Source organism: Schistocerca gregaria, chromosome 3 (genome assembly GCF_023897955.1).
Source record: "Schistocerca gregaria isolate iqSchGreg1 chromosome 3, iqSchGreg1.2, whole genome shotgun sequence".
Lineage (NCBI taxonomy): Eukaryota > Metazoa > Arthropoda > Insecta > Orthoptera > Acrididae > Schistocerca > Schistocerca gregaria.
In genome coordinates this window covers 817,104,785-817,125,016 of record NC_064922.1, presented here as the reverse complement: position 1 = coordinate 817,125,016, position 20,232 = coordinate 817,104,785, and the positions used below count along the sequence as shown (strand labels likewise).

At 40.1% G+C, this 20,232-nt stretch overlaps 1 protein-coding gene across 2 annotated transcripts in view; it reads right to left on the bottom strand.

Moving 5' to 3' along the window:
• LOC126354428 (nuclear pore complex protein Nup98-Nup96) overlaps positions 1–20,232 on the bottom strand; it is a 138,070-nt gene that overhangs the window by 53,974 nt on the left and 63,864 nt on the right. For both annotated transcript variants that reach the window (XM_050004066.1, XM_050004065.1), the window contains exons 9-11: positions 12,664–12,838; positions 4,208–4,316; positions 333–458 (exon numbers count right to left, since the gene is read on the bottom strand). In XM_050004066.1, the coding sequence (XP_049860023.1) occupies positions 333–458; positions 4,208–4,316; positions 12,664–12,838 (410 nt within the window). The remainder of the gene's footprint in view (positions 1–332; positions 459–4,207; positions 4,317–12,663; positions 12,839–20,232) is intronic.

The following is a 20,232-nucleotide window of genomic DNA, read 5'->3' as shown; positions in this document are numbered from 1 at the left end:
TTGTTAGGTCATGTTATGGATCTTCATCAGGATCTTCTGGTGTTCACCATTAGTTGAACAGAAAAAAAGAAGAGGAGGAAGAAGAAGAAGAAAGTGATCCAAGGATTCAGTTAACCATGAACACCACAGGATTCTGAAAAAAATCCCTGGCTGAGGTCTTGAAATATCGATCATGTAGAAGATATATGTTGTGGCCTAACTCAGATTTTACCTACTATGACAATGGCCATGCAAAGCTGCACACACACGCGCACGCGCGAGGGGAAGTGTGGGATAGGTCAACAGGGATCAGAAACAAATAAATTACTTCTATAAACAAACACATGGCTTACCTTAGCCTGGCCCCAAGGTCTAACACGTATTTTGTTTGCTCCTCCAACCTTGAATTGATTAAACTGTGCCTCACGTTCTGGATTGTGCTTTATAGGCTTCAAAATTTCATCAGCTTTTCCAGTGGCCTGCAAAACAAAAATCAAGTAATGACATTTTACTATAGAGCAACACAAATGTTAACAATATAATGGATTCCTTTACCAAACATAAATGGGGGAAACAGAGTTACAGTAGGAAAATACAGCTTCTCTGAGGTTTAAAACTGTGCAGTTTCTCTCCAGCATTTTTTCTTTTAGCAGATCAGCTGCTAGATGAATATCTTTTGTTCACCCTTTCAGAAGTGCATACACACAGAATAGGTAAAATATAATTTTTAGTCTGGGCATAGAAATGATGATAAAAGCACCAAGAACCAAATGACAATTGCATGTATGAGAGTTATTCAGGAAGAAGTTGGAGGCAATTTTCTTAATATGGCTGAGGTTTGAAGTCACCACCATTTACTTCATTTGCAAATTAAGATAGTTCAACCTGTCCTTAAAAATGTCCGTTTTTCTGGAATCTTAACACCACATAACATTCCAAGTAAATAGTTACATAACAAAAAAAGGTGTATTTTGCCAAGAGCAAAATGAACTCCATCTTGTTCTGAATAACTGTTCACATTAAGAGCTGAACAGCACAATTGGCATCTATTAAGAAACAACACATTTCCAGTTCACTACTACTGAATTTTTTTCTTACAGCACTTCAATTTTTAATGTTTATTGTTATCTATATCTCCTACACAAGTCTATACCTTATACAGGTCATGATCCACGAACTGAATTACCCACTGGTTCATGAAACAGTAACGCCAGTTCCCGCCTGCCGAGTATGAGAAACTGGTGTCTGGAGGAAGAATCCAGATGGCGTGTGTGGTGAAACAAGCACCAAGGTCATGACATTATGTTGTACAGCATGCTCTGCAAAAGGATAGTGTGAGTGCCCATATACACTTTCTGTCTATGCCCATTATCCTAATTGATAACTTGGTGGTGGTAGTCATGACAATGTAAAGAGGCCAAACAGTGTTTACATAAAAGCTGGTACAGGAAACATTTTTTCACACTTGGCTCTCCTTTTGATTTTCTTGAGGTTGGGTGGGGGGCAAAAAACTATTCTTGGTGTGGAAAACAAAATGTCTGACACAGTGGGACTGATTTCAGGGAACAATTTTAGAAAGTCATAGCCTTGTCTAAGTTGTTGTTGTCTTCAGTCCTGAGACTGGTTTGATGCAGCTCTCCATGCTACTCTATCCTGTGCAAGCTTATTCATCTCCCAGTACCTACTGCAACCTACATCCTTGTCTAAGTAGCTGATTAATATATTCAAGACAAGGATAAAACTGAGTGACAAGAGGTGTACTCCTGAATTGTGTTTTGGAGGGATCAGCAATACATGAATTGGACGTGATGGTATGGGAAATCTGCTTTTGAACTAGACTGGCGAGGCAATCATGACCAGTACAGGCAGAAATGAGAATGATGGTGCATTGCTGCATATAGTTTGCACCTCAACAAATACATTTGCCTCAAATGCCAAGGCTGCACAGGAAGGATTGTTTGACATGGAAAGGATGGAAACTGTCAAAATGTAAGTACTGTTGTTTGTTAGTAGGTTTAATATGAAGAGAAGTGTGTAGTTGATCCTCAGTCAGGATGAAACCAACATCGAGGAAACTGGCATGATATTCAGAATAGGACCATGGGAAATTTAATTGGAAGAACCCGTTAAGAGATCCCAATTTAACAGGTCAGCCTCATCATGAGTCATACGGCACAGATGTCATCAAGGTGTCTAAACCAAAGCGGGGGCTGACGGCTTATGGATCCCAGAAAGGCTCCCTCCAAGGGATCCACGAAAAGGTTGGCATACGACGAAGCCATCCTGGTTCCCATGGCTATGCCCCTCATCTGTTTGTAAGTCTGCCCCTCCAAGGTAAAGCAGGTACTGGTAAGTATAAAAATTGGTGAAGGTGAGAGCAAGGAAGCCATAGGGCTGGAATCAGGTGGGCACTGGCTGAGGTTATGTTCAGCAGCAGATCGACCACGTACATGGGGACTGTTAGTGCAGAGGGAGGTACCATCAATGGTGACAAGCAAAGTGGGTGATGGGAGTGGAACGGACTTGGATTTCAAACAATCTTAGGAAACGGTTACTGTCTTTAATGTAGGACGGGAGCCTCTGTACTACAGATTGCAGTTGTTGATCAACTAAGGTAGATATAAGGCAAAGGTCCCGAGTTAGATTCTCGGTCCGGCATACAGTTTTAATCTGCCATGAAGTTTCACAAGGTAGGTATACCTTTGGTGGGTTACGCCCTGATCTTCAAGATTGTACTAACATCTACTGCACAATCGCTTACACATTTTAATTCACATAAACAACTCATCTATCGAAGGCATCAGTTCTATTTCTGCTCGTCTTTGGTCTGACTTTATACGCAGACTCAACTCATAGCAAAGTATTGTCATCAACATTTCCACCAGCAAGTCAATTAAGAACCGCCATCAGTCCCCTTCCAAATGTTCACTCCTTCAACCGATATCAAATAATAATAAAGCAAGACATCCACCAATAAATGCATACTGTTCAGGGGTGGTGATAAGATGTGCGTAAGTAAGTTACATGGTCCACTCATATTAATGTGACCACCACCTGTGTTTGATGTCAACATGCAATAATCACTCGCAGACTATAGGTAGCACCACTAGCAGTGGAAACTGTATAGAGCGTGACCAGGGGATCCTGAGAATAGTGCAGTCATTTTCATAATGCACAAATGGAGTGATTTATCTGATGTTCAAAACAACAAAATCATTAGCCTTCAGGCCAAGGGAGGAAGCATCTCCAAAATGGTTAAATTTGTATACTGTTAGCATGCCACTGTGGTTAAAGAATACAATGGATGGCAAAAAGGTGCTATCTAAAACCAGGGCAGAGGCAAGTGTGGTGCACCACAAGATGTAGATGACAAGGGCTAATGAAAAGCTGTGCAGATGTGTATGGGCAAATAGACATCCAACTGTTGAGCAACTGACTGCCCAGATGAACCAAAGGGCTACCAACAGTGTCTCCTCAGTGACTGACCAGTAAACATTGCTGCTTATGGACCTGTGCAACAGGCACCCAGTTCATGCACCCATGCTGACCACTGTTAATCAATGACAGTTTGCACACGAATATTGCAACTGGACATTCACTGTGCATCAACCGGTAGCCTTTTCAGAATAATCATATTTTATGTTCCACTGGACAGATGGCCATATGAAGGCAAACACATTTCAATATGAAGGCAAACACATTTCAACAACATCAGAAAGCTCAGGCTGGAGCAAGGAGAATTAGGGTCTATGAATGATTTTCTGGCATTCCCTGAATGATCTAGTCATTCAGGAAGGCACAATCGATCAACACAAGTATGCTTCTATCCTTTGGGACCATGACCACCTCTACATGTAGTTTGTTTTTCCTCGGCACGATAGCATCTACCAGCAGAACAATGCAACATGTCACACAGTTCGCACTGTATGTGCATGTTTCAAAGAGCGCTAAACGAGTTTACTATACTCCTATGGCAACCAAAATCCTCGGATGTAAACTCAATCAAGAATCTGTGGGACCACCTCGATCAGGCTAGTTGCACCTGGGATCCTCAACCAAAAAACCTAGCACAGGTGGCCAAGGATATAAAGCTGTCATAGTTCCACAAGCCTGTCCGAAATTTTCTGTTATCATATGTCACACTTGCAAAGTTTATTAGTTAATTTCCTTCCACCCTTTCCAACACAACACTACACAAAACAACAACATCATAAGCAATAATACTTACCGGCATTGTGTTTCTGAACAGTGGCTGATTACCATACGGCATTTGTGTTAAAGCCAGTATCTTATCCTGAAGATCTGGAAACTCCCGCGCAGCTGGTGTTTGCCCGAAACTGCAATAAAAATTGTAAATTAACAGTACAGCAAGATCCCTTTCCACACTCTTACCCCAAAAGAGTTGTAACCTATTCCCAATGTTGTTCAATCACTACATTGAGTAAGCTGTGAAGGAAACTAAGGAGAAAGTCGGAAAATGTATTAATTTTTAGGAAGAAAAAGTTAATACTTTGAGGTTTGCAATGACACTAATTCAGTCAGAGAAAGCAAAGCACTTGGAAAACCAGTTGAATGAGATTCTACAGTGGACACTGCATATCATCTTTCTTACACGCTTCTGTGCAACGATCAGTTTTTTCCATCAATGATGAGTAACCCCAGAATATGATACTACAAGGTATTAGGGAATGAAAATAGGAAAAACAAATAGACTTTTTGACATTTTCATCTCCAAAATATTATACATAATACAAAATATGTAGCCTAAAAGTAAACATTTAGAAGACAAAAGGCATGATAATTCACAGATAAGGACAAAACAAGACAATTAATTGCATCTAATAATAATCAGCAAACACAAGCCCAAAAGCACCGAACAGTTCCAATTTATGGGTGCAATGATTGGTAAACAAAAACCAAGACACATACAAGTGAAAATAAGAATTCAAAATGATAACAGAGTCTACTACCCAATACAACAACTTCTAGCATCTTCAATACTAAGAAGGAAAACTAAAAACAATTAACAAATTCAGAATGGAATAACAACAATATTATGAAACGGATAGATTGCAACTCACCATGTAGAGGAGACATTGAGTCACAGACAAATACAAGTGAGCTTCCACCAAAAGACCATCTTCTAAAAAAACACACACACACATTCATGCAATCACACCTCACACTTATGACCAATGTCTTCAGTCACTGTAGCCAGACTCATTGCCCAGAGACAGTGCTCATATGTGTGCGAGTTGTGACTGCATGAATATGTGTGTGTGTGTGTGTGTGTGTGTGTGTGTGTGTGTGTGTGTGTGTGTGTGTGTCTCTTCTATTTTTAAAGGAAACCTTTTGTCAGAAAGCTGGTGTGAATAGCAGCCTTTTTGTTGTACTTATCTGTGACTCAATATCTCCTCTATAGGGTGAGAACCAATTTACCCTTTTCATAACACTGTCATTATTCCATCCCGGATTTCCATCGTTTAATAAATTTGAATATTTTTTCCATTTATTAATTTACCCTCATGCATTATTACAAATGATGTGGTCAGGCATCAAGTAGTACCAGAATGAATGTATTGCATTTTACCTAAACTCATTGATAGTCTATTTGCAGAAAGTGCTGATCAATGTGATACATGCCATTTGTACGTTGCTTTCTAGAACATCAAGAATATTATGTTTGTTGTTATGGTCTTCAGTCCTGAGACTGCTTTGATGCAGCTCTCCATGCTACCCTATCCTGTGCAAGTTTCTTCATCTCCCAGTACCTTCTGCAACCTACGTCCTTCTGAATCTGCTTAGTATATTCATCTCTTGGTCTCCCTCTACGATTTTTACCCTCCACGCTGCCCTCCAATACTAAACTAGTGATCCCTTGATGCCTCAGAACATCTCCTACCAACTGATCCCTTCTTCTGGTCAAGTTGTGCCACAAACTTCTCTTCTCCCCAATCCTATTCAATACCTCCTCACTAGTTACGTGATCTACCCATCTAATCTACAGCATTCTTCTGTAGCACCACATTTCGAAAGCTTCTATTCTCTTCCTGTCCAAACTATTTATCGTCCAAGTTTCACTTCCATACAAACTCCATACAAATACTTTCAGAAACGACTTCCTGACACTTAAATCCATACTCGATGTTAACAAATTTCTCTTCTTCAGAAACACTTTCCTTGCCATTGCCAGTTTACATTTTATATCTTCTCTACTTCAATCATCATCAATTATTTTGCTCCCCAAATAGCAAAACTCCTTTACTACTTTAAGTGTCTCATTTGCTAATCTAATTACCTCAGCATCACCCGATTTAATTTGAATCCTTTCCATTATCCTCATTTTGCTTTGGTTGATGTTTATCTTGTATCCTCCTTTCAAGACAATGTCCATTCCGTTCAACTGCTCTTCCAAGTCCTTTGCTATCTCTAACAGAATTACAATGTTATCAGCGAACCTTAAAGTTTTTATTTCTTCTCCATGGATTTTAATACCTACTCCAAATATTTCTTTTGTCTCCTCTACTGCTTGCTCAATATACATTGAATAACATCGGGGAGAGAATACAGCCCTGTCTCACTCCCTTCCCAATCACTGTTTACCCTTTCATGCCCCTCGACTCTTATAACTGCCATCTGGTTTCTGTACAAATTGTAAATAGACTTTCGCTTCCTGTATTTTACCCCTGCCACCTTTAGAATTTGAAAGAGAGTATTCTAGTCAACATTGTCAAAAGCTTTCTCTAAGTCTACAAATGCTAGAAACGTAGGTTTGCCTTTCCTTAATCTTTCTTCTAAGATAAGTCTTAAGGTCAGTATTGCCTCACATGTTCCAATATTTCTACAGAATCCAAACTGATCTTCCCTGATGTCGGCTTCTACCACTTTTTCCATTTGTCTGTAAAGAATTCGTGTTAGTATATTGCAGCTGTGACTTACTTAACTGATAGTTCAGTAATTTTCACATCTGTCAACACCTGCTTTCTTTGGGATTGGAATTATTATACTCTTCTTGAAGTCTGAGGGTACATGGCCTGTGTCATACATCTTGCTCACCAGATGGTAGAGTTTTGTCAGGACTGGCTCTCCCAAGGCTGTCAGTAATTATAATGGAATGTTGATTTCTCCCAGGGCCTTGTTTCGGGTCAGGTCTTTCAGTGCTCTGTCAATCTCCCATTTCATCTTCATCCACATCCTCTTCCATTTCTATAATATTGTCCTCAAGTACATCACCCTTGTAGAGATCCTCTATATACTCCTTCCATCTTTCTGCTTTCCCTTCTTTGGTTAGAACTGGGTTTCCATCTGAGCTCTTGATGTTCATACAAGTCGTTCTCTTTTCTCCAAAGGTCTCTTTAACTTTCCTGTAGGCAGTATCTATCTTACCCCCTAGTGAGATAAGCCTCTACATCCTTACATTTGTCTTCTAGCCATCCCTGCTTAGCCATTTTGCACTTCCTGTTGATCTTATTTTTGAGACTTTTGTATTCCTTTTTGCCTGCTCCATTTACTGCATTATATATAGAATATTATAGAATATCTAAAAACATCCATTAACATTCAAGAATATTATTTGTAGAAGCTTGAAAAATATTATATACTAGTCATGAACAATTGAAAATCCAGGATGGAATGTAACAATATTCTAAAGAGGATAGCTGCTACTTATCAAATAGCGGAAATGCAGGCACAACGAAAAGATTATCAGATAGTGAGCTTCCGGCCAACAAGGCCTTAGTAGGAAATAGAAACACACACACACACACACACACACACACACACACACACACACACAGTCCCTGGCTGCTGAGGCCAGACCAGTCTCAGCAGCCAGAGACTAGTCACAGAACGTATCAGTTGGCAATACTGAAAAACAAAATGAGGCACTAAAAGTGGTACAGCAGTTTTGTTATTTTGGGAATAAAATAACTTACAATGGCTGAAGGAGAAGGGATATAAAATGCAAACTGACAATAGTGTGAAATGATTTCTGAAAGACAGGAAATTCATTAACATTGAATATAAATTCAAATGTTAAAGTTTTTTTAAGACATGTCTAGACTGGAGTGCAGCCTTGTGCGGAAGTGAAATATAGACGACAAACAGTTCCAACAAGAATATAATAGACTAGAATAGCATAGAGGAGAGTGCTAGTGATTATGTGGATAGATAAGATAATGAAGAGGTACTGAAACAAACCAATGAAAAACTAAAATTTATGGTTCAACTTCACTAAATGAAGGAATTAGTTGACAAGATACATCCTAAAACATTAAGTCATGATCAACTTGGTGATGGTCGCAGCAGTTACACCAAGATTAAGTGGTTTACACTAAACAGAATAGGGTGGAGAGCTGCAACAACCCAGTCTTTGAAACCGAAGACAGTAACAGCTACAGCCACCTCTATGATCATGACAAGTAATATACACTGATCAAAAGATTAGGGACACTAATATGTGGAGATAATGCTGTAATTCACTCTGTTGTATAGTAACAGACTGAAGGTATTAGAAATTTAATGTAAGGTGCTGGGATTTGTCAATTCAGATTTTTGGTGTTTCTTGATTCTATAATTCCCACCAAGAGGGACAGCTGCACTATTGTGCATTCATTTTAACAACCACTACTACTATCATCTGCTCAGGACAAATTCAATGAGATTACTGAGAAGTACCTAAGTTACATACTGCCACTCCTCAAAAGAGGATCTCTGACTGTGGCAGTCATGAGAGGTAATGACCTAGCTCTATATGTTTTCTAAGTGAACCCCACTTAATTTCAACAAGATTAAAACTTGAGGAGTTTTCTCCTTACAGCATTTGACTGTGACTGTCACTTAGAATGAACTAGGGCTGAGAGCCACAGTGGCCGAATTCAGTTTTCATGTTTTTGGAGCGGAGTCCGTATGTGGACAGTATCTGAATTACGTACTTCCCAAAAAGGTTGGTTTGGTCAAAATCCCTCATAATGCGATAAAACAAAAGAGTAAAAAAACTATCAAATTACAGTTTCCTTAAGAGCTGTAGTGGGCCATATCCAAGCAGCCAATCACAAGGAACGACTCATACCACATGATGTAAACATTCAATATTGCTGACATATAAGAAAAAACAAGGAAACTTCTGTAGAACAGTAACCAGTGTACAAAAAATACTAGAAAAAGGAAAAGAAATGAGAGTCAAAAGTACATCACAATACACACAGAGAAGAACATCAATGCGGCTTTGCAATATTTAGAACGTTTGCGCAATGCGAATGAAATGCGCACAGCACATTCTGGTCCACCGGTAATTTTAACCAGCAAAATGGACATTTTTCAGGAATGGTTCATGTAACAAATACAAAAGATAAGATTATGGAATTACTAATTAAGAAGAATGTCATAAACAAAAGTCACATGTTTATTATATCAAATTAAAGGCAAATAGCATAAATTTACAAATATTTTGAAGACTAAAAATTTATAAACAACAATTATTTCAATATGGAATCTCTCTCAATGAATTTAGCAACTGCTTCAAAAGCCAGACACTGGTTTACAGTCAAGTTTCATCTGTGATCATATGAAATGGTATTACCAGTATGTTATTTAGTTTTGCTGGTATTTTTTTACTCTAGGGTCCAGTATAGTTTAAGTGCGCAAAACCACATTTCTCAACTTGGATGGAATTAATATTGGAAGGTTTTCAAGAATACTATCAAAGCAGCAGAGTTCTATTTCTCCAGTTGCTCTGCAGGATATATATATAATAGAAAGAAACTTTCACACGGGAAAAATATATTAAAAACAAAGATTCCAAGACTTACCAAGCGGGAAAGCGCCGGTAGACAGGCACAATAAATAAAACACACACACAGAATTTCTGCTTTCGCAACCGACGGTTGCTTCTTCAGGAAAGAGGGAAGGAGAGGGAAAGACGTAAGGATGTGGGTTTTAAGGGAAAGGATAAGGAGTCATTCCAATCCCGGGAGCGGAAAGACTTACCTTGGGGGGAAAAGAGGACAGGTGTACACTCGCGCACACACACACACACATATCCATCCTCAGGTATGTGCAGATGTGTGTGTGTGTGTGTGTGTGTGTGTGTGTGTGTGTGTGTGTGTGTGTGTGTGTGTGTGTGTGCGCGCGCGCGCGCGCGCTGGCAGAAGATATGTCCCATTGTAACGGCTCCTTCCAATTCCATTCACATATGGAGTGCAGGAAGAATGAATGTCTGAATGCCTCTACACATGCAATAATTAACCTAATCTTATCATCACAATCCCCATTTGAATACATAGGAGGTTGTAGTATATTCCTTGAGTTATCATTTAAAGGGGATTCTTGAAACTTTGTTCATACACTTTCTAGGGATAGTTTACAACTATCTTCAAAAGTATTCTAGTCCAACTCCTTCAGTATCTCTGTCACACTCTCCCATGATTAAGCAAACCTGTGACCACTCATGCTGCCCTTCTCTGTGTATATGTTCAATATCCCCTTTTAGTCCTACCTGACACAGGTCCCTCAGAGTTCGAGAATATTGCTCAAATATTCTAAAACTGTCGCACCATTGATTTGTGAGCAATTCCATTTGTAGACTGACTGCACTTGCCCAACATTCTACCAGTAAACCGTAGTCTATCACGTGCTTTACAGAAAACTGAACCCACATGATCATTCCAGTTCATATCCCTACAAAATGTTGCACCTGGGTATTTGTATTAACTGGCTGATTCCAACTGTGACTCATTAATATTATAGTAATAGGATACTACATTTTTTTCATTTTGTTAAGAACAAAATTTTACATTTCTATTTAGAGCAAATTGTCGATCTCTGCATCATATTGAAATCTTATCAAGAGCTGACTGAATATTTATGCAGCTTTTAGATCTTCAATCAGAGCATATACAACAATATTAGCTCCCATTTCTTGATGCTTCTCCCATTCATCACATATTTCCAGCACTAAAGTTACTGCAAACACAATTCAACTTCCTCTTCATACCTATGTTATACACTGTGTGATCAGAAGTATCTGGACACCTGACTAAAAATGACTTACAAGTGTGTGGCACCCTCCATTGGTAATGCTGGAATTCCATATGGTGTTGGCCCACCCTTAGCCTAGATGACAGCTTCCACTCTCGCAAGCATACATTCAATCAGGTGCTAGAAGGTTTCTTGGGGGATGGCAGCCTATTCTTTACAGTGTGTTGCACTGAGAGGTATCAATGTCGTAGGTGAGGCCTGGCCTGAAGTCGGCGTTCCAAAACACCCCAAAGGTGTTCTACAGGATTCAGGTCAGGACTCTGTGCCAGTCCGTTACAGGAACGTTACTATTGTGTAACCACTCCGCTACAGGCCGTGCATTATGAGCAGGTGCTCGATCGTGTTGAAAGATGCAACACCATCCTCAAATTGCTCTTCAACAGAGGGAAGCAAGAAGGTTCTTAAATTATCAATGTAGGCCTCTGCTGTGATAGTGCCACACAAAACCACAAGGGGTGCAAGCCCACTCCATGAAAAACATGACCACACCATAACACTACCACCTCCAAATTTTACTGTGGGCACTACACAGGCTGGCAGATAATTTTCACTGGACATTTGCTATACCCACACACTGCCATAGGATCACCACTTTGTGCACCAAGATTCATCACTCCGCATGTGAATCATCACTCCGCACAACATTTTGCCACTGTTCAATCTTCAAATGTTTATGCTCCTTACAACAAGTGAGGTGTCGTTTGGCCTTTACCGGCGTGATGTGTGGCTTATGAGCAGCTGCTCAACCATGAAACGCAAGTTTTCTCACCTCCCACCTAACTGTCATAGTACTAGCAGTGGATCCTGATGAAGTTTGGAATTCCTGTGTGATGATCTGTATAGATATTTGCCTATTACATATTACGATAATCCTCAACTGTCAGCGGTCTCTGTCACTCAACAGACGAGGTCGGCCTGTACCCTTCTGTGCTGTACGTGTCCCTTCATGTCTCCATTTCACTATCACATTGGAAACAGTGGACCTATGGATGAAACTTCCTGGCAGATTAAAACTGTGTGCCAAACCGAGACTCGAACTCAGGACCTTTGCCTTTCGCGGGCAAGTGCTCTAGGCAAAGGTCCCAAGTTCGAGTCTCGGTCCGGCACACAGTTTTAATCTACCAGGAAGTTTCATATCAGCGCACACTCCGCTGCAGAGTGAAAATCTCATTCTGGGACCTATGAATGTTTACGAGTGTGGTAATCGCCAGTACAGATGTATGACACAAGTGACACCCAATCACCTGACCGTGTTTGAAAGTCTGAGTTACATAGAGTGCCCCATTCTGCTCTCTCACGATGTCTAATGACTACTGAGGTGGCTGATGTGGAGTACCTGGCAGTAGGTGGCACCACAATGCACCTAATATGAAAAGCATATGTTTTTGGGGGTGTCTGGATACTTTTGATCACATAGTTTATATTTAACATACTTACACACACATTCCCCTTTAACATTATTCTGGGACAGAAGCTAATGCTTTTTATTTCTACACAATTTCTTCAGTTGCATCAAACAGATCTTCAGCATATCGGGAAAAAAGTTGCACTTGGCATTTCAGTGGCTGTATGAAAGATCTTTCATATTTTGACAAATACAGGAGTCAACTAACCCGTGAATTAGAAGTAACTCACAATGCTACTTACGTTGTATTGTTGGCGCCACTGAGCAGAGGATTAGACAATGCTGATCCAAGTCCAATGCCAGTGTTGCTGCCAAAACCAGAAGATCCAAATGTTCCTGTGCCAGAACCAAACAGACCTGTTGGTTTGGTTGACTGTCCAAATAGAGACTGTCCCGTCCCAAGACCTAGACCAGTACCTGCAACACAAAAATTATACATCTCTCTCAAATCCTAAACAAGAGCAGCCAAATTTCTTATAAACAACTGGAATGTAACGATATTATGAAAAGGACAGTTGCTACTCACCATAAAGCAGAGATGCAAAGTCGCAGATAGGCACAACAAAAAGACTATCACGAAATGAGAGAGGCGTGTGTGTGTGTGTGTGTGTGTGTGTGTGTGTGTGTGTGTTTTTGTGTGTGTGTGTGTTTATTATTATTTTATAAGATATTGCTATATTTCCAGAATGAGATTTTCACTCTGCAGCGGAGTGTGCGCCGATATGAAACTTCCTGGCAGATTAAAACTGTGTGCCCGACCGAGACTCGAACTCGGGACCTTTTTTATTGCTATATTTGCTAGGTAAAAAAAATTACTGCTGTTTAGAACTACTTAGTATGCTTGAGGAGAAGAAAACAGGCTTATTTGCAATGTTAAATTACTGTTTATTTAATTATTAATGATGCATGTTTCACCTGACTTCTTAAGTAATAGAACCCAGTATGTTGTCCTCTATGGTGAGTGTTCATCGGAGGGTATCATCTGGAGTGCCCCAGGTAAGTGTGGTAGGTCCGCTGTTTTCTGTCTACATAAATGATCTTTTGGATAGGGTGGATCGCAATGTGTGGCTGTTTGCTGATGATGCTGTGGTCTACGGGAAGGTGTCATCGTTGAGTGACTGTAGGAGGATTGAAGATGACTTGGACAGGATTTGTGATTGGTGTAAAGAATGGCAGTTAACTCTAAATATAGTTAATGCAGATGAATAGGAAAAAGAATCGCGTAATGTTTGAATACTCCATTAGTAGTGTAGCGCTTGACACAGTCACGTTGATTAAATATTTGGGCGTAACATTGCAGAGCGATATGAAGTGGGACAAGCATGTAATGGCAGTTGTGGGGAAGGCTGATAGTCGTCTTCGGTTCATTGGTAGAATTTGGGGGAGATGTTCATCTGTAAAGGAGACCGCTTACAAAGCACTAATACAACCTATTCTTGAGTGCTGCTCGAGCGTTTGGGATCCCTATCAGGTTGGATTGAGGGAGGACATAGAAGCAATTCAGAGGTGGGCTGCTCGATTTGTTACTGGTGGGTTTGATCATCATGCGAGTGTTACGGAAACGCTTCAGGATCTCGGGTGGGAGTCTCTGGAGGAAAGGATGCATTCTTTTTCTGAATCGCTACTGAGTAAATTTAGAGAACCAGCATTTGAGGCTGACTGCAGTACAATTTTACTGCCGCCAACTTATCTTATCTTTGTGGTCTTTCCATGAAATATAAGAGAGATTAGGGCTCGTACACATGCATATAGGCAGTCATTTTTCCCTCATTCTGTTTGGTACTCTCCGCCACGCACCATATGGTGGATTGCGGAGTACGTATGTACATGTAATTCAGCAATCTTCAGGCTGGCCTACATCAAAATACAAACCCTACCTTGGGACTGGATGAAAGTATCAAAATTAAAAATTGCAGGTCCTGATAAATGTTGATAAGGAAGTGGACGATATCAGTTATGTAACACCAGCAAAAATAAATTGCCCACATTATGTGCAATAAAATTAGGAGAGGCAAGTACACACTCCTGTCATGTATTAAAAGCATAACGTATGATAATCTTGATATGAATGGCATGAATTTAAGAAAGCACAAGAATTGCAATTGGTCATTTCCATGAAAGTTATAGTCCATAAAATGAAGGAGGGGGAAAAAAAACATGGAAAGTGATGTGAAGTAATTATCACACAATCTGGTCCAGTAAATACAAGGGAGGATCAGATCCATACAATCAGTCAAAGAGTAAACATGCCAGAAGCATCATTCTAAATCCTGTGACAACATACATGAAATATGAAGTGTTATTTTTAAGAATATTATTTGGATACTTTTGTAAATAACTAACAACATCACATTGAAACTGAGTGTCTGGAGAATGTATGTTATTCAAAGCAAGAGTTTTCATAGTAAAAATGTGTAAAAGCTGAAATACAGCAAGATAAAATAATGTAAAAGCTAATTAAGGGCATAAAGTCATAAGGGCATAAAGTTATTGGGAATTTCTTATCAAAAAACAGAAAACAGGTAAAAAACAGAAGATAAATACTAAATGCAAATAGTCACATTAAAAAAAAAAATTGAAACACCAGAAGAATAAATGCAGAGTACAGTTAGAATTGTGTACAGAAGGGCACACACAGTAGAAACTAGTCCATGAATAAAACTATAGTATTTAAATGCCAGATAATTGGCAATATAGTGTCAGGGGCACACAGATCTAGATACAGATTCATCGGCCGACTCATAGTGCTGATACGGAGGCTCACAAATTAAATCCTGGTTTATGCTGAAATGGTTTAAGAGGCTCTAGAGGCAGACATATACAAAACAAAAGACTGAGAGGACTTGCATAGTACAATATGAGTGAATCGATACTAGTTAAATATGTATAGGGGTTATTTTTATGGAACTGACAATGGATGAACACAGAGTAAGCTAACAATGCTGCTTTGGGGCAATTAGTGTGTCTCTTCTGGTACAGGACAATACTATCAAGAACATGGCATCATAAATTTTGTTCCACATCATTAAACAAGGATATTACAGCATCAAAAGACACTTATGTTTGTACTAAAAAGCCGATCATTTAGGACACATTTGTTTGTTCCTCCTGCGTGCTTTACAATTTCAGTTTCCTTGAGCATATTAAGTTTATGTAGGATTTTCAAATTCTGTAGAACTGGAGTGTGGTGAGTAGTTGTTTTCACAGCTGAAGGCCCACTTGTGTACCTGTGATGACTGCATGACACAAAGCTTTACACCTCGCCTGAGCCCATCAACACTGACATTGGACTACTGATGGCTGGTTGGACGAATCCCATTTCAAATTGTATCGAGCATATGGATATGTACAGGTATGGAGATAACGTCATCAATCCAAGGACCTCCATGTCGGCAGGGGACTGTCCAAGATGGTGGAGGCTCTGTAATGGTATGGGGTGTGTGCAGTTGGAGTGATATGTGATCTCTGATATGTCTAAATATGACTCTGGCAGGTGAAACATAAGCACCCAGTCTGATCACCTGCATCCACTCATGTCCATTATGCATTCTGATGGACTTGGGGAATTCCAGCAGGGCAGTGCAACACCCAACAAGTCCAGAACTGCGACAGAGGGGTTCCAGGAACACTCTTCTGGGTTGCACTACAGGAAACATAGTGTCAATTCCCTCCAGCACTTCAGGCATTAGTTGAGACCGTTCCACACTGTGTTGCAGCACCTCTGCCTGCTCGTGGCGGTCCTACACGATATTAGGCAACAGTACCAGTTTCTTTGGCTCTTCAGTGAATCACACATTTTAAAAAAGCTAAGTTTGTACTGCTTGATGCTATAAGATACTTGCTTAATAAGCATTTAACTAGTTCTGCCACTTATTTGACTAGTTCTCATTCTCTCATACTGTGCTATGCAAGTCGTGTCAATTGTATGTTCTGCATATGTCAGGCCCCTAGCAACTATTATACATGTCTGGCCTCTAGCACAAATTACACTATTTCAGAGTAATCCAGGATTAATTCAGTGTGCCTCTTTATCAGCACTACAAGACAGCCCCATATATCTAAATCTATGTGCTTCTGTATATATACTGCTAGTTATCGAGCATTTAAATACGTTTATTCATGGACTAGTTTCTATGGTGTGTGCCCTTCCATACACAATTCTAACTGTACCGTGTACCCATTCTAACTGTACTTTGTATCCATCTTCTGCTGTTTTGATAGAAAAAGCATCCATGATATAAATGTCCCTAGGCTACATCTCACAATTTCATTAGTTTATTATAAAGTAGTTTGCTTTTAGCATAACTTTATGATAGATTTTAATTTGTGTGCCCTTGTTTTAGCACTATCATTTAACACATTTAACATAAGGACCAGCTTCTATACTATATGACCATTTGCACCTAGTATTTATCTTCCGTTTTTATCTAGTGTCTGTTTTTTGGTGAGAAATTCCCAATAACTAAGTCCTTAGTTACTTTCACATAATTTTAACTTCTGTGTTTCCACTTTTACACATTTTTACTAAGAAAATTCATTCTGTAAATAACTTATGTTCTCCAAACTCTTTATTTCAACATGATGTGGCTAGTTATTTGTAAAAATTTCTCAATAGTTTTCTTAAAAATAACACTTCATAAATCAGTCAACTAACACTATCTACTGTGGTCAAAGCACACTCACCACAGGCATGAAGTGCCTTGGCATTCAGTATTGTGTATGTGGTCACAGGATGTAGAACGATGCTTCCACCATGTTTACATCTGACAGACTGTATAGGCCTTCACTTTGTGCACCAAAATTTCATGAGAATAACCAGTTGCTGTTTTTTGCCTCTTTTTAAAATCATTCTGTTTATGTCAAGGTTATGTTATGCTTTTAATACACGACAGGATCATATATTGCCTCAACCAACTTTCTTGCACATGATGAGGGCAATTTATTTTTGCAGGTGTTTTATCATTGATATACTTCGTTATCAACATTTATCAGTAATCCCATTTTTAATTTTTCTAACTGCGTCCAATCTCAAGGTAGGGTCAAGCCTTTTTAATTCGATTTTTTTTTTAATGTAAGCCAATCTGAGAATGTCTTGAATTAGGCGAAGCACGTATCATTGGTAATTAAATAAATCGTAATTTCAACACGACCCAGACTGTTTTCTCCTCCTCACTGTACATACTGGTTGCTACACCATCATGCCATGGAGTGGAAAACCTTTTACTTGGTAGACCTGACTTAAATTAAGACTCACTTTCAGATTTCCTGGTAGGCAGAACACTGTTCATATAGGGTAAACCTTGCTACATCCGACCAGAGCTTCTTTCTGCCACTGCCATTCTCACACTTTCATTTTCCTCTGCAGCTCCTTGGTCACAAGCATAAGGAATAATAACCCACCTCCAAGCAAAGAAATTAGACCAACAATATGTTTTCTTCAACTTTCTCCTAATCTTTGCAATCAAATAAAGATTTAGTTATGTTATTAAATATTGTGTTCCATCTTTCGAGTTCTATATTGAGCACTGTGTGCAAAAATAGTTATTAAGTGATTTCTGGTCTACCTCAGGTATCAGTATGTGCGTTCTACATGGAAGAAACTCACAAATTTAAGTTAAGCTACAAGTACAAATAATAGTATTCTGATCCCATTTTGCACCACTCCCCATTTCCCTTTTCTAAAAGTGACAAAGGGAACATGCGTAACATTTATTGTTGTTCTTCCCGGCCTTTATCCCACATCTTCACAGGATCAACTGTGTACCCTACCTGTTTAGTGTCTACTGCTCTACATATGAGTGCGAGAAAGTTTTCAAAATGTTGGCGTATCATGTAACTGAGGACCCCCTGATATTCACTTAGTCAGATGTGTGAAACCACTTAAAAACCACATCCAGGCAGGCCAGCACATTGGCCTCCGTCGTTAATCTGCCAAGCTGATTCAATTGTGATCAGCACACCTCCACAAACCCACAGGATTAACGTGCATATAATGTAGGACTTCTTACCCAAAATGAAAATGTTTAGTAAGGGTCCTCCACCTAAAAACTATCATCAAAAGACCCCATTAACAATGGCAGAACAACATCCATGACAGCAACACTGTTACCAAGCAAACAGCTTCAATACATGGTAACAATAGTTGAAAGACAGATGATGTGCCAATGCTACTGACTGTGCTGCATTTTAAATGCCTGATTAATAGCACTTAAATTATTATAATTTAATTACAATATCATAAAAAGGATAGGTTGCTACTGACCATATACTGGAAATGTTGAGTCACACAGGACAACACAGAGACTATGCAAGTTTTCAGCCAGAAGGCCTTCATCACACACACACACACACACACACACACACACACACACACACACACGGCCACTGTCTCTCACTGCCAAGGCCAGACTGCGAGCAACTGCGCACGATGGGAGACGCAATCTGACAGGTGGGAGCAAGGAAAAGGCTGAGGCAGAGAGATCAGGGTACAGATGGTGGATGGTGGAGTGTTGTTTGTGGGAGCAAACAGGGACGAGGCTGAGACAGGGTAGTGCAGCTAGGTGCAATCAGAAGGTTAGACAGAGAACGGGGAGGTAGTAAAAAAGGAGAGAAGTAAAAAGACTGTGGGTGAGCTTGCGGAATAGAAGGCTGTGCAGTGGGGACAGGGAATGAAATAGGTGAGTGAAGGACAATGGCTAATGAAGGTTATTACCAGGGAGGTTAGAGAAAGTAGAATAAATTGCAGGGAGAATTCCCACCTGCACAATTCAGAAATGCTGGTGTTGGTAGGAAGAATCCAGATGGCACAGCACGTGAAACAATGATTAAAATGAAGAATGTTGTGATGGGCTGCATGCTCAGTAACTGTGTGGTCCAGGTGCTTCTTGCCCCACAGTTTGTTGATGGCCATTCATGCAGGCAGACAGCTTGCTGATTGTTATGACCACACAGAACAAAGCACAGTCACTGCACCTCAGCTTGTAGATCACATGTCTGATTTCACAGATAGCCCTGCCTTTGCTGGGATAGGTGACACTTGTGATTGGACTGGAGTGATTGGTGGTGGGAGCATTGATGGGACAGGTCTTGCATCTACATCTATTACAGGAATATGAGCCATGAGGCCAGGGGTTGGGAGCAAGGGTTGTGTACGGACAGATGAAGATATTGTGTAGGTTTGGTGGGTGGCGGAATACCACTACCCACCATTCTTCTTCCCCCCCCCATAATGATATTTTGCCTATCACAATATCCTCATCCATCCCTACACAACCCCTGCTCCCAATCCCCTTGCCTCATCGCTCATAGCACTATAATAGACCTAGATGCAAGACTGGTCCCATACATCCTGCCACCACCATCTGCTCCAGTCTGGTCACAAGTGTCACCCATCCCATCAAAGGCAGGGCTACCAGTGAAATCAGTCATGTGCCTACAAGCTAAGCTGCAACCACTGTGCTTTGTTCTGTATGAGCATGACACCCAGCAATCTGTCTGTCTCCACATGAATGACCACTGACAAATTGTGGCCAAGAAACAACCAGACCACCCAGTTACTGAGCACACTGCCTATCACAATGTTCTTCAGTCTAATGGCTGCTTCACTGACTGTGCCATCTGTATCCTTCCCACCAACACCAGCCTTTCTGAATTGCACAGGTGGGACCTCTCCCTGCAATTTGTGCTACTTTCTCTTAACTCTCCTGGTCTCAACCTTTGTCAGTCATTCTCCTTCACCCACCTATTCCTGTTCCCACACCACAGCCTTCTGTTCCATAAACACACCCACAGTCTTTTTACGTCTCTCCTTT